This window comes from Diadema setosum, chromosome 2, assembly GCF_964275005.1.
Source record: "Diadema setosum chromosome 2, eeDiaSeto1, whole genome shotgun sequence".
Taxonomy (NCBI): domain Eukaryota; kingdom Metazoa; phylum Echinodermata; class Echinoidea; order Diadematoida; family Diadematidae; genus Diadema; species Diadema setosum.
Genome location: NC_092686.1, coordinates 32,173,429 through 32,187,094, shown reverse-complemented (window position 1 = coordinate 32,187,094; position 13,666 = coordinate 32,173,429). Strand labels below are relative to the sequence as shown.

Here is a 13,666-nt window from a genome sequence, read left to right as displayed (position 1 = left end):
TTAAATGGCACACAATAAAGGGGAATCCTTTGTTGAGGTTCACTGGAGGGTGTAATGATGCGCCCCAGGGTCGCACTTGTGCCCCCCTTTAATGAAGTCCTTAGCCCCGGCAGTATGTCACTGGTATTACCAATGATGGACCCTCTTTAATAGGCAAGTATGACGAGGATGCTAATATGATGCTGATGATTTGGCCACGTGTGCAGGATTTTGATTGAGACAGTGTTTGGGGAGCCTGCCACCAAGAAAGAGGCTTGTGTTCACAGAAGGTGATCTGCATCATTAACTCTACCGAATTTAACCCTTACTGTGCTTTGATCCCCAATTGACTCTCATGCCCAGAGTGCTTTCTTCACAAATTGGCACAAGTGTCTGGAAACTAATATCAATGAATAACTAGAGATTGTAATTTGTCATCACTGACAAATTAAGGTGATCCGATTTTTTTTTACTCAATGATTCAAGTCCTGATCGCAATAGGCATGACCATGCAGGTTTCATCTGTGTTCAGAGACATTGGCCGTGTGATGTTTGGATTCTCATTTAGAAAAGGGAGTCATATCTGCCATCTTTGGTACCAAATCTGTATACACAATAACGAAGATACGGCAACAAGTACATATGACCTTTGACCCCACTTTGCACAACCTAGATGGCATCTGAGCAAAAAGTGGTTATTTTGTGAAATGATTCTTGTAACATGATCTTTGCGTGTGCAAAATATGGGAAAGATAAGACATGTATTCACCAAGATACAGGATGAAACATTTGTGACCTTTGACCCTAATTTACATACCCAAGATGTTGTCCGATCAAGTAGTTGTTATTTTATGAAATAATCTACGTGACATGAACTAAACATGTGCAAAATATGGGGGTGATAGAGGCTGTTTTTCTTGAGTTATTCCAAAGAAAGTTGCAGAAACATAGAAATATCTCAGTTCATCGAAGATAAGCTTTAATTTCAACCAAGTATTTTAACATGATCCCGACATCATATGAAAAAAAAAGGGCACATAACGATAGCGCAAAGTCTGAGTTACAACATATTAAAGTCTGAGAAAAATTCACCGAAGGGTAAGTGAGCTAGTGCTCGATAAAGACAATCGTGTCAATATTAACATCTAGAAAAATTCCCTCCCATAGAGATAACACGTCATTTAGACGAAGATACAGAAAAAAGTACATATGACCTTTCACCCCACTTTGCACAGACAAGGTGGCATCTGAGCAAAAAGTGGTTATTTAGTGAAATGATTCTTGTAACATGGACTTTACGCGTGCAAAATATTGGAAAGATAGGACATGTATTCACCAAGATACAGGATGATACATTTATGACCTTTGACCCTAATTTACATACCCAAGATGGCGTCTGATCAAGTAGTTGTTATTTTATGAAATAATGTTCGTGACATGAACTAAACATGTGCAAAATATGGTGGTGATAGGGTATGTTTCTCTTGAGTTATTGCACATAAAGTTGCAAAAAGAAAAATATTTCAATACATCGAAGATAAACTTTAATTTCAACCAAGTTTTTTGACGTGATCCCGACATCGTATGAAAAAACGAAGGGCACATTAACGATAGCCCTACGTCTCAGCTACAACATATTAAAATCTTAGAGAAATTCACCGAAGCATAAGTGAGCTAGTGCTCGATAAAGATAGTCATGTCAATTTTCATTTCCATAAAAATTGCACTCCCATAGAGATTACACGTAAACTGGTCAAATTTGACAAGGTTACCTTCAATCCATTTTTTCGAGGTGATGTCGTCATCTAATCAAAAATATGTAATTACATTTATGACAGAGCATTTCATAAGCTACAACATATTGAAATTTAGGTGAAAATTAGCAAAGGATAAGTGAGATACGCTCGAGCAAACTTGAAATTTGATGACGTCATTTTGAAAATTTACTTTTTTTATTTTATTAAGAAATTTGATATCTTTTAATCATTTTGTCAGCATAGCCAGCCCATGAAATGACATGTACAACTCATCAACTTTCAGAATATGTAAAGAAAATGGGGGGTCACCGTCCATTCTGACGAGTAAAATCCGATTTAAAATTGGCGGTTTTTTGGCATAGTTGCACTGTGTATCCCCATTGACGCACGCGCGGAATTTTGAATTTGACGGGCCCGTATGACGTCAAATTGAATCGGATCGACTTGAAACTTGGTATAAATATTCCTTGACATTTCGGACATCCGATCCGAGTGAAAAAATTGAAAATTTCTATTTCATATGAGCTGTGCGTGCGAATATGTGCGCGCGCGTACGCGTCCGTCCAATTTTTTCAATTTTTCAAAAAATGCTCCAAATGGTCTGAAACGTGTGCAAAAAAATTTTGAGCTCGATTTGAGCATACAAATATTTCAACGCGCGCGTACGCGCGCGTTTTGAGATAAAAAATGAATTTTGAGAATATGAGTAGAATTCGCATGACTTGAAATATATGTGACGTAAATTTCATTGAAATATTCTATTCCATTAATGAGATATGCATGAAAATGTGTTTTCATATAATGACGTCATAGTGACGTCACGGTCGACTGATCACTCTGGTTTTACTTGCGCTGTCGTCTTTGCGACATGATACATATATGGTATAAGTTTGACATTGAGAGGCAATGCACTTTCTGAGCTAACCTCTGCACAACTTTTGAGGAGAAATAAAGAAAGAAACAAAGAAAGAAGAAAGATTCAGTACAGATACAGAAGGTGATCCGAGAGGATACTCGGATCACTTAATAGATTGGGATTATCTAGTCTACCTCATCCCTATTGTGTCACCATGGCCTACCCATACATTGCTACACCTTTAGGCCTTTTTAGTGTGTATGTTGATCCACAATTAGGTCAAGTTTGGATGGATTACTGAATGCTGATGGAAAAGCTTGGCAAGTTTAAGCCAAGTGCCTGGGAACAAGACCTAGCACTTTTATTTTTGTCAATGGTGCTCTGGGCCCCATTTTATAAAAGATATTAGGATAGTAACCCTTGGTGGAATGGCAACTTCCCACAACAACAGCCAATCAGGAAGCTGGATTATTGTCGTTACCATGACAATTGCCATTCCAGCAAGAGTTGCTATCATGCCAACTTTTTGGTGAAATGGGGCCCTGGTCTCACAGACACTGGGAGATCTGGAGGAGGAATCCTGGCCCATGTATTCTCGCACATCCAAGCGCTATCACATGGTCAGCGCATTGCTGAGTGTCTTGAATTTGATGTTGGTGTTCTCAGCACATCTCCCTTTTCTTCCCCACAGCAATGAAGATTTTTTCGCAAGTTTTCGGCAGTGATGAAGCAAATTGGAAAATTAGTTTGCAGCGACATCAGGAGTTTGTTTGGATATAGTTGAATATATGACCTTTTCAAATAAGGATTATGAACTGGTAGGGAGAGAAATGGCATATGCTGTATGTGTGTGGGTGGTATGAGTCTGTCTGTGTTTTGTGTATCACAGGAAGCTGTCATATAGGGTTGAAAAGGAGTCAAGTGAAATGATGAATGCGTACCACAATGGCTTGATGGCAAACAATCTGGGAACTACTGGGAACAAACTCCTGGCGTAGGTTGATTCTGTTTTTGTTTTTGTTTTTATCATTTTGACAAGGGGAGCACCTGGTGACCTTAATGGCAGCAGAGTATGAAAGTGTTCAGTTAAATCAGTTCAGTGGTAATGTAAAGGATGAATGTTTGTAGGCCAGATGACAAACTGAATGGGCCTGTCCTCCCGCTGAGAGAATTTTGCCCCTGGATTTTGGAACAGCATGAGAGGATCTCCCTTTCTTTCACCAACTGATGGGTGTATACTCTAGGTGTAGTGTACATACCGATGGCTGTGGTGGTATGGGTCAAATTCTTTGACAATCCCGTCATTAATCATCATTGATTTCTGGGGACACCAGCTATTGTGGGGGGGGGGGGGGAGCAAAATGGGAGGATTTGGAACAAAGTGTAGGGAATGTATGCTTTGTAGCAAGTATTCAGGCATTGCTCAATGTAAACAGGCACTGCTTGAATAATATACTAACAGAAGATGACAAGAACTTTGTACAATAACAAAGATGGGGGGGGGGGGAGGGGGGAGGGGGGAGGGGGGGGGGCAAGAGAATATAAAAAGGGATGTCAGTGTTCTAGAGCCGTCAGATTGCAGAAATTACGTAGCATGTAAAGTGACACATCTCCCACCTGCATTTGTGTGTGTGTGTGTGGGGGGGGGGGGGGGAGACTTTGATAAAAGAGTCAGAGCACTCATGGCCCCTTACTGACAGTAACAGGTTTTACCCTCTTTTTTTTTTTTTTTTTTTTTTAATGTACACACTTCACCAATGGGGGAAAGATGAATATAAATATCTTTTTTTTTCTTCTATTTGCTACCACTGAAGGGTAGTGTGTGACTAGTGATGGTAAAGTCATAATGGTAATGATCTTTCTTAGACCCTGATAGAGGAACGATTTGCTTCTTTCCCCCCCCCCCCCCCCCCCCCTCTCCCATTGATGGCTTGGGGTTATGTGACCAGGGCTGGAATCCAACACCTCAATGGTGCCGTGACCCCAGTAGTAGACAGAAAGAGAGAATACAAGTTCAGTATGGGAGTGGGGTCAGACAAAAATCATGGGGGTTCACTGAAAGTTGAGCCCTGTCTTCTCTTGCTTGATGGCTTATTTTGACGATTGCAAAAAAAAAAGGGAAAAAAAAAAGTGTATGGTGCATGCATACACACATGAGAGAGACTCTAGGCACACGCCAAGCCACCATCACCACTGCTGCGGTTGTAGACAGGGAGTGGTGTGCATAAACATATTTTACACAGTGCAGGGCTAGGCGTGCAGGTCAAAGTCTAATGTGGGCTTATAGTAAACAGCATACAATTTTTTTTCCCCCTTTGTATAATTGGGGAACAGCGATGGGTTTACATATACAGGACATGTCAAGCTTGGCAACGCTTCCTCCTGGAAAAAATGTTAATTTGAGACCACATAATGTAAACACAGCTGAAGTTACAATTATGTACCACCACCAACAACAACACCAACAATAGCAGCAGAAAGAGAATATGAAAAACAAAATGAAATTGATGGATGAGAGCTGTTTTTGTTGTGCCATGCATAATTTTGGGAGTTCAGCTGTAGAGCGTACGGCATGCATGTTTTTCTGTAGAGATGCGTGACCAGTCTATACTGTGCAGTTTGTTGTTTTTCCTGGCAGCAGCATTCCCTGCCCACTGATATGGTTCTTCTCTTGATTTGATATGACTGTACTTCTCTCCCCCAGCGTGTGCAGACCTTACAACTATTGTATGGTACATTGGCAATAAACCGCTGACAATATGCAAGCAAGTGCTATTGCTCAGTGTAGAGTCAAATGATACGACGTGATGATAAACAGGTATACAATAATAATAACAATCGGTTCTTAGAATGCATTTAGTCTCATTGCGTGTACACATGGAAATAAAATCATTCAAACATTTCAATATTCCCATATGTACATGTACTGCCATATCAACAATTATCAAAAAGATGAGTTTTCAACACAGATTTGGATTTATCAAAATCTGTACTTATACCTAAAGGGGGGGAGATTGTTCCGTAATGATGGTGCCATTTTTCCAAAAGCCCTGGATCACCAAATGCGTATGTGTGAGTGCCATTTATGATGGTCAATATTTCATGATTTAAAGACAGCTTCAGTTGTAAATGCTTAAAGGGTGTGTATAGTTCTGGTCGAGGTGAGGATTTAGCTTTTAACGTTTTGCGAGATACTGTAAAAGTGGATATTTTCGCACGACTAATTTTTCGCGCTTGGCCGGGTCAGAAGAGTTTCGCGTGTTTTTAATTCCGCGGAATCTAGACATCACGCACAGGAACATACGGCAAGCAAAAATATTCGCAGGCTTTTATTTTCGTGCTAGTTTCTGGTTGCGCGAAATGCACGAAAATTTCCACTTTTACAGTATTCAGAAACCACTGTATGAGACGTCAAAGAGCATGCAGTTCTAAGGGGTATCAAAAGTTTATTCGATGAAAATCGGTTTTGAAATGGCTGAGATATCTAAAAACAAGGTGAAACAAAGAGATCCTAATAAAGTTGTGGCATGTCGCCTTTTATTATTAACACTTTTTTGGATATCTCAGCCATTTGAAAACCAATTTTCATCAAATAAACGTTGAATCCTTCTTAAAATTACATGCTCTTTCATATTTCATAAGAGGCTTTTCATTATCTCACTTAGGAATGTTCAAAACATGAATCCCCACCTCAACCAGTACTGTACAGTCCCTTTAAGGTCAGCATTTGAAATAGTTGAAAAAGAGATGCTACCATATTGAAGGATGTTTGTGAGGCTCCATGTATGTTTTGAGAATGAATACACACGTGGATAAATCTGAGTGGTGGCTGTGCTACAAATTTGCCCTTTGGCTGCCCTTTCATTGCCCTCTTGTTGCCCTCTGCACTGTAGTTTTTGTTTTTTGTTTGTCTTTGTTGTCGCGCAACTTGTATCTGCAACAAATGCGCAAAGGGCCACACTTGACAGGAAGCATGTTTACCTTGACAAATTGAGCAAAGTTCATCATTTCTGCACAAAGGAACATATATTTCTAAGTCTTCACTGGACCGGCAAACCGGCACGTACAAGTAAGTTGTAAACACTGCCAAGACCTTCATAAAAAAGACACACAGATTATCTTTGTACCGTAGCATTTCATTTAATATCTATACATTTTTATTTTTTTTTAATACCATCTGTGTTGCTGTTAAGCATTCATGGTATCCCTAAATGATGTTAATCAACATGAACTAATTACATCTACTTAGGATTTTTGTGTCAATCTTTTTTTTTTTAACTTTGTTTTGTTATTGTTGTTTTTTTCTTCTGCAGTCATAAGAATGAGCGGACACAGTGGCTGGATCCCAGACTGGAGAAGAAGAAGAAGCACGCGACGTCAGAGTTTGGTGGAGAAGGTAATGTAGCATGCTTCCCACACTTCCCCTCCTCCTCCCCAGTCGACCCCAATTATCGCGCCGGAGACTGGATAAAAATCTCTCTATCTGTAACCCCCAACAAAGACCTTTTGGCGGGGTTGGTTGATTACATACTATTTTAGGGAGAAACTTGAATGGTGGACAATTTGGGCATGCATTCACAAGCGATGGAAAATTGCTTATATGATGTAATTTCAGGGAGACCTATATTAGACGTCAGAACTCAGATCCATTTTGCCACCGATATATTAAACTGTGTCTCCGTCATTGTATCTATATCTATCCATATCTGTATCTGTCCATAAATAATTAGATTTCATAACCATGCTCACATGCATATAAACATGAGAATGTTAATATTGTGATATACATTGTACATGCAAACAGAGAGGGACAATATGGTACTCTCCTATTTTCCATGTACCATTTTATCCATGGTGTTGTCTTTTTTTTCATAATGAATAGGAAAATGTGTGTGTCTTGTTTATGTAATAATTTTGATTCTACAGTTATGTTGAAGTATGCAGTTGTACTTGTCAAAGAAGAGTAAAAATGATATATATTCTGTGTTTTCTTTCTTTTTTTAGAGCTTCCGTATGGATGGGAAAAGATTGATGACCCACAGTATGGCGTATACTACATTGAGTAAGTAGATGAATTCATTACTTTAAGATGGATTTCTCAAAATCACAATTTATTAAAAACCTACGAAATTCTTTTTAGCTCACTAAGCGCGAAAAATTAGTCCTGTACTCCTGCAAAAAAAATTTGCAGTATTCCATTCCAGCTTCTGTGGAGAGCGACCAATTTGAGCCACGACATGCTGAATCTGTGTACATCTCTTGCATATCTATCTCTGCTGCAATTCTTTTAATTACTCTTAATGTGACATTAGCAATGTCCAGGCTGAGAAATCCATTTTTGTGCACTTCTTTTATCACATATGTTGCATCAGTAGTTGGTCACCTGGAATTGAGAGAACGATTGTGGATGGAAGTTGTCAGGAGGAAAGTCAGATTCCATCTTGCATTGCAAGTATACTCTGCTCCCAGTTTGATTGGAGTTCTCTTGACTGTCAGTCCAAGAGAAGGGGAGGGGGAGGGGGAGGGGAATGGATTTGTTTATTGGATTACAGCAGAATGACAATAGATCATCTACAAACATTTGTAGTATCATAATGGTGATGAATGTTCATTGTTACAAACGTGAATGGAAAAGTAATGTTCAAATGTAAAGTATATGTCTATTCTACAAGCTTATCTGCATACACTTTATGCTTTGAAACAACAGCAGAGAGAGTAAGTTTTGTGAACAGGATTTTCTGTAAAGGGACCCTTGTAGAAACAAAGATGGGTGTCCTCTGCTGGCTGCACACAGAAGTATTGTCCATCTCACTCCAAACAAGCAATCTTACAGTTCCTACTCGAAAAGCCAGCTAATCTTGTGACACGGGCGCTCTCCTTCACACCTCTCTTCCCGGCATCATCCCATCAGATCTGTCGAGTTTCACCTAATTAGTTCCCCGGTTAATATCGTCTCTCGGCACTCTCCCATTAAAGCACAACTCTCGGGTAACGTAACCAAAATCGTGAGTCACCGTGGTCCTGGAGGCAGGACTGTCTTCGGCTGCCTCCGCTCACGACAGGCACGGTGTTCACACCGCCCGTACCTTGTGCCATTTCACTCACGCTGGCGTGTCTTTCTCGCACCCACTTTGCAAGGCATCGTGCAGATTCTCGCGCAGATATGGGCTTGCGGTGACATCGATGATTCGCTAAATGGCAACATCGCAGCTGTCAATCTTTATCATATTACGTTTGCATTCTTGTTTGAGGAGATTGATATTTTCCACGTGAGGAGACAGAAAATGATATAAGCACACCTCAATGCTCTATACAAAGCAAAAAAAAAAAAAAAAAGTAAGGAAATATCAGCATTTCTATATTTGTCATTGCTAATGTGGAATACTGTACTTAAAATACAGTTCTGGTCACATTTTGATATGGAGGCATTTCTCTTGAGGAGATTAACAAGGAATGCAGGTCCTTTGAGAATTCTATGCCTTTATGCTGTCATAGTGTTTAGAATATTATCAGATGGGATGATTATGAGGAGCCACGAGACAAAGACAAAGATGTGAAAGATGTCTAGTTGTAGGTATTGTTCATAGTTTATGTTATGGTTACATACCCATTATCTGAATATAGATATAAATACATGATTGTATAGTCTGCCTGTTTCATTTCCTGCTTCGATGTTTGACGTGCACAGTAAACTGGCAAGCCCAATGGTGACCATGCCAGCGGCAAGCTAGATCACATGACAACGCATACAAAGAGCTGGAAGCATAATATTATCCCCAATAAATTCTTCCTTCGCTTTGCAATGATGTCCAGGCAGCCATTCATGCTGTAGGAATTGAATGCTTTCACAAAAATAGCTGTAATGAGTTTGGGAGTATGGTAGACACTTTGTGTGTATACATGTGTGTGTAACCCAGGTGGCTGGATAGACACAGACTAAAATATCATTGTGTGTATTGTAAATAGGGGGGGGGGAGGGCTGGTTGGATACAGAACAAAATTCTTCAGTGCAGATTAATGTTTGTTTGTTTGTTCATTTGTTGTGGTTAAATGAATAAGTATATGTAAACAATTATAAATTAGATCAAGCTTGATAAATGATTGCTTATCCCACTAGATAGAAAAGTTAGGAAATACATAATAATTTGCTCCATCAACTGGTACTTCACCAGAGTGAGGGGCATACTTCCCATTTATAATGCACTTGTTTACATGGTAATCAAATTGTGAAGGTTTGAATTTCAAGGCTCTCTTCTCTTTCCGTCATGCCCTTATTCTTTCATTCTTTTCTTTGTCATACCTGTACTCCCTTTTTTCAGAATTGGCATTTCTTTTGTTTTTGCTGTGGCAATCCTAGAGTTATTTTGTAGAATTGCACAGATTTTTTTCTCCATTCTTTCTTCTTTTTTTAAAATCAAGTTTTGTACACATAGAAATTTGTACTGAGCTATTTTTTGATGTTTATTTGTGTCTGATTGCCTTGTTTGGGAAGCCTCTAAAGCTCCAATTCTAATTTCCTGGTTGGACATTGATCCTTTTCTTCAGAGATGACCGTTCATTATTGATCTTGCGCCCGTGGCCCTGAGAGCCGGTGTGATTGACACGATTCACCTGACAGCCGAGCCAAAGTCAAAATGAAAACCAAAAAATGCAGCACAAAGACATTTTGAGTGCCCCCCCCCCCATCATGTCGTTATTTGTATTCATATGCATTTGTGGAGGGTTGCACTGCTGTCAAGTGTGCATATGTCATGTATTGATACAGCCACGCTGTGAAAGTTGGAGAAATCAAAGCCATCTTACCTTGACCCCTAACGAGAGACAAGTCTGAATGGTAAGTCTCTCTGTCAGCCCAGTTCTAGCTGGTTGAACAAATATGGAGGGGATCGAATGACACACCTGCCCCCATCCTACAGGTACTGGCGAGATTTCCTGCGTGGTTAACATCTGGGGCCTCGTTTATCCATGTCACAACACCATGCATGTGTGTCCTGGACATGGACACTTGAGGTCAACCAGCTGAAAAGTCTGTATTCCAGGTCAGCGTGATGTGCATGTGTGTACAATCATGAAATGGGGGAATCTTAAAGTTATTGGCAGTTGAGAAGCAGATAGGCAGTGATGTAATTATTCTGTAATGTTGGAGTTAATGCCTTTTTGCTTTGCGAGTAGTTGGTCCCATCCCCCATGGATTGAGGCTGGTGTAGCAAGGTTGTACCATTGTCATACTATGGAGAAAGATGAACAAATGAAAGGAAGGTGTGAGTAGAGAAGGATTAAAGTTGAGACACGAATAGTGCCGGTGCAGGAAAGTTCTGACACCTACAAGAATATTATTTGTATGAATAGCAATCAAAGCTCCTTGATATGACCTTTGATTTGATTTGTGCTGTTCAATGTATACAGTGTGACAGGCTTCATTCTTTTCAACAGATTTTCTGAAAGCTCTTAATAGTCTCGGGGCTAGGTCACATGTGGCCATGATGACAAATTTGTAATTCAGTTTAGTTAGTGTTGTTTAATAGTTAACTAAAGCTACTAACCGGAGGTATCAATCATGTGGTATTTTGCAACTAGTCCTTCTCCAAACTGTGATGCATGGAGCAAGGGCAAAAGATATAATTCCTTTCATTGACGCAAAGGGAATTTGGGCAAGAGGTCTGTACATGTGTTAACAGGCAATTGCCCCTTCGTTTTACTTGCCCTGCAAATTCCCTATACATTTGTAACTTTTTCTTGCCTGAGAGAGTTTTGAGTCAGCCCCAGCAAGCAAACCAGTGGGGCTGTAATGCCCTGTCTGTGATAGCCTAGCTTAGTCGCAAGGAGAAACGAGATTTTTTTTTGTTGTTGTTTATGCCAGTTTACAAGTTGAGGTATAAGAGTGCCTTTCAAGTTTGCAGTTGGCATCTATGAGGAAAAACTCCTTAACCCATAGAAGATGATTTGATTTTGCTACAACACGCATTTCCCATAGAGACCTGCCCGAGTATACTCAGGACTCATCCTCAACGGGTTAAGGAAACTCCATCCGATAGACATACCACAGCTATGCATCAACATCCTGTCATTAGTCAGTGACAGGACTGATAAATGTTTGTTTGTATGTTTGTTTGTTTTTTTCTTCTTCTCTTTTGCAGGGAGAATGTCTGACATGAAAGGTTTATCTGATAGGAAGGGATAGGCACCTGTCTTTCATAGCCGTTGCTTTATAGTGTGAATGCATTACCTCGTGTACAGTATCAATGTTTCCAGCATGGGGTGAATTCTTGCTTGTGACCCTGTGATGTTTTGGGAAACTATCCAGAGAAGATGTATGCTGTAATAAGTCAGATGTACAGTAAACACTACATTCATTCTGTGAAGATAATTCCCCCCCCCCCACCCTCGCCTGTGCAAGCCTCAAATTGAGAATAAATCAATAAAGGGAAGGATTTAGAAAATGAACAAACAAATTACATATTTAGACTTTACACGCGACATACTCAATGCCTGTTTGTGTGTAAATGAGTTGGATGGAAATTTCATGGTGTAGTTGGTAGGACACACTCATGATGGCTGGAGGGTTGACATACATGTAGAATGAGAGGTAGAATGTATATCAGTGCAGTGATGAAGGCAGTATGAATGAAAAGAGGGCATCCAATACATTATTCTTGAAACATTCAGTTTTGAATAACATTCTTAGTTTTAAAAAATATTCCTTTGTTCCTCTGCTTTCATGTCCCACCATGCACAGGCCCATGACACTATGTTGGAGATAAATTTGAAATATCAATGAAGCCTCTCCATTTTAGAGTTTGGTAGATTTTGACCATTTTTGGCATCTGTGCTTTGTCTGTTTTTTCTGTAGCCATGTGAACCGGAAGACACAGTTTGAGAGTCCGGTCAAGACGGGCGACGGAGCGGGGTCTTCTCCCCGGGAGGGGTCACGACCTGCCAACTCGTACAACAATCTGAACAGGAACAGTTCCTCGGAGAGTCCCATGTCACCACATAGGACCTTCAGTCAGCCGGACGTCACCAAGACCAAGACTAATGGGTCCATAGGACCAGGTAAGGCAGCAACAAAGTCTATTTCTCCATAGATCCATAGTGATAACAAGCATAGAATAAACTTGTGCTTAATTCATACCAAAAGATTGACATACAGGAGGCATTTACTCCACCAAGGTACCAGTGACAAATTCTTGCACAACTCAGAAGGGGGAGAGTAATTGAAAACAAACAAATAAACAAACAAACAAAACACAAGTAGGGCAGTAACTTCACAAAGAATCTGGTGTGTAAGTGCTCACCTGGATCTCAACAGGTAGTATATTACGTGCTCTATTTCCAGTGGTCACTGTGGGTCATTGTTTTAGATATTACTATTACAGCAGCAAAAATAATTATTAAATGCCTCAATCTTCCTGCAATGTATTTGTTTCTCCTTTGCTTTGTTTAATTGCAAATCATTAATTTCAGGTGATGTTTCGTATGTGGAAGGGGGATTCTGGTAAAGGGCACAATCAGAAGAAATGAAATGAAAATTAAGAGTGGCATAGCCATCTGCTATAGAGGAGAGCATTTGAGAGATGTCGAGTAATCAGATGTCATCACATCGGTAGTGTAGGAAGCTGTCACGATTTTGAAACCAATATTGAGGTTGGTGGATTTTAAAAATGTTCCTCGTGTGCTGTTCTGTAATTCTGTAGTTTTGTAAGTGCTCTGAGCCACGTTGGAAAAGCAGATTTCATGTTGTATTGTATTCTTGGTTATCAGATGGGGATCTGTACAAGTTTACCAACAACCCTGACGAGCTGGTCGGCAGACGCTACATCACACATCTTGTCAAGGGCAAGCGGGGCTTCGGCTTCACCATTGTCGGGGGCGATGACCCCAATGAATTCCTCCAGATCAGGAATGTCCTTCCATCTGGCCCCGCCCACCAGGATGGCATCCTTCAAACAGGTGTGCAAAGTTAGCTGTGTGAATGGTCATCATACTGTAAAAGGTGGACATTTTCGCTGTGTGGAAATTTTCGTGCATTTCGTGTGACCAGAAACTAGTGCGAAAATAAGAGCATGTAAATATT

At 40.1% G+C, this 13,666-nt stretch overlaps 1 protein-coding gene across 1 annotated transcript in view; it reads left to right on the top strand.

The window, feature by feature from the left end:
• LOC140246270 (membrane-associated guanylate kinase, WW and PDZ domain-containing protein 1-like) overlaps window positions 1–13,666 on the top strand; it is an 89,893-nt gene that overhangs the window by 36,697 nt on the left and 39,530 nt on the right. Inside the window, exons 7-10 of the mRNA XM_072325732.1 lie at window positions 6,906–6,988; window positions 7,597–7,654; window positions 12,443–12,645; window positions 13,354–13,542. Of these exons, the coding sequence (XP_072181833.1) occupies window positions 6,906–6,988; window positions 7,597–7,654; window positions 12,443–12,645; window positions 13,354–13,542 (533 nt within the window). The remainder of the gene's footprint in view (window positions 1–6,905; window positions 6,989–7,596; window positions 7,655–12,442; window positions 12,646–13,353; window positions 13,543–13,666) is intronic.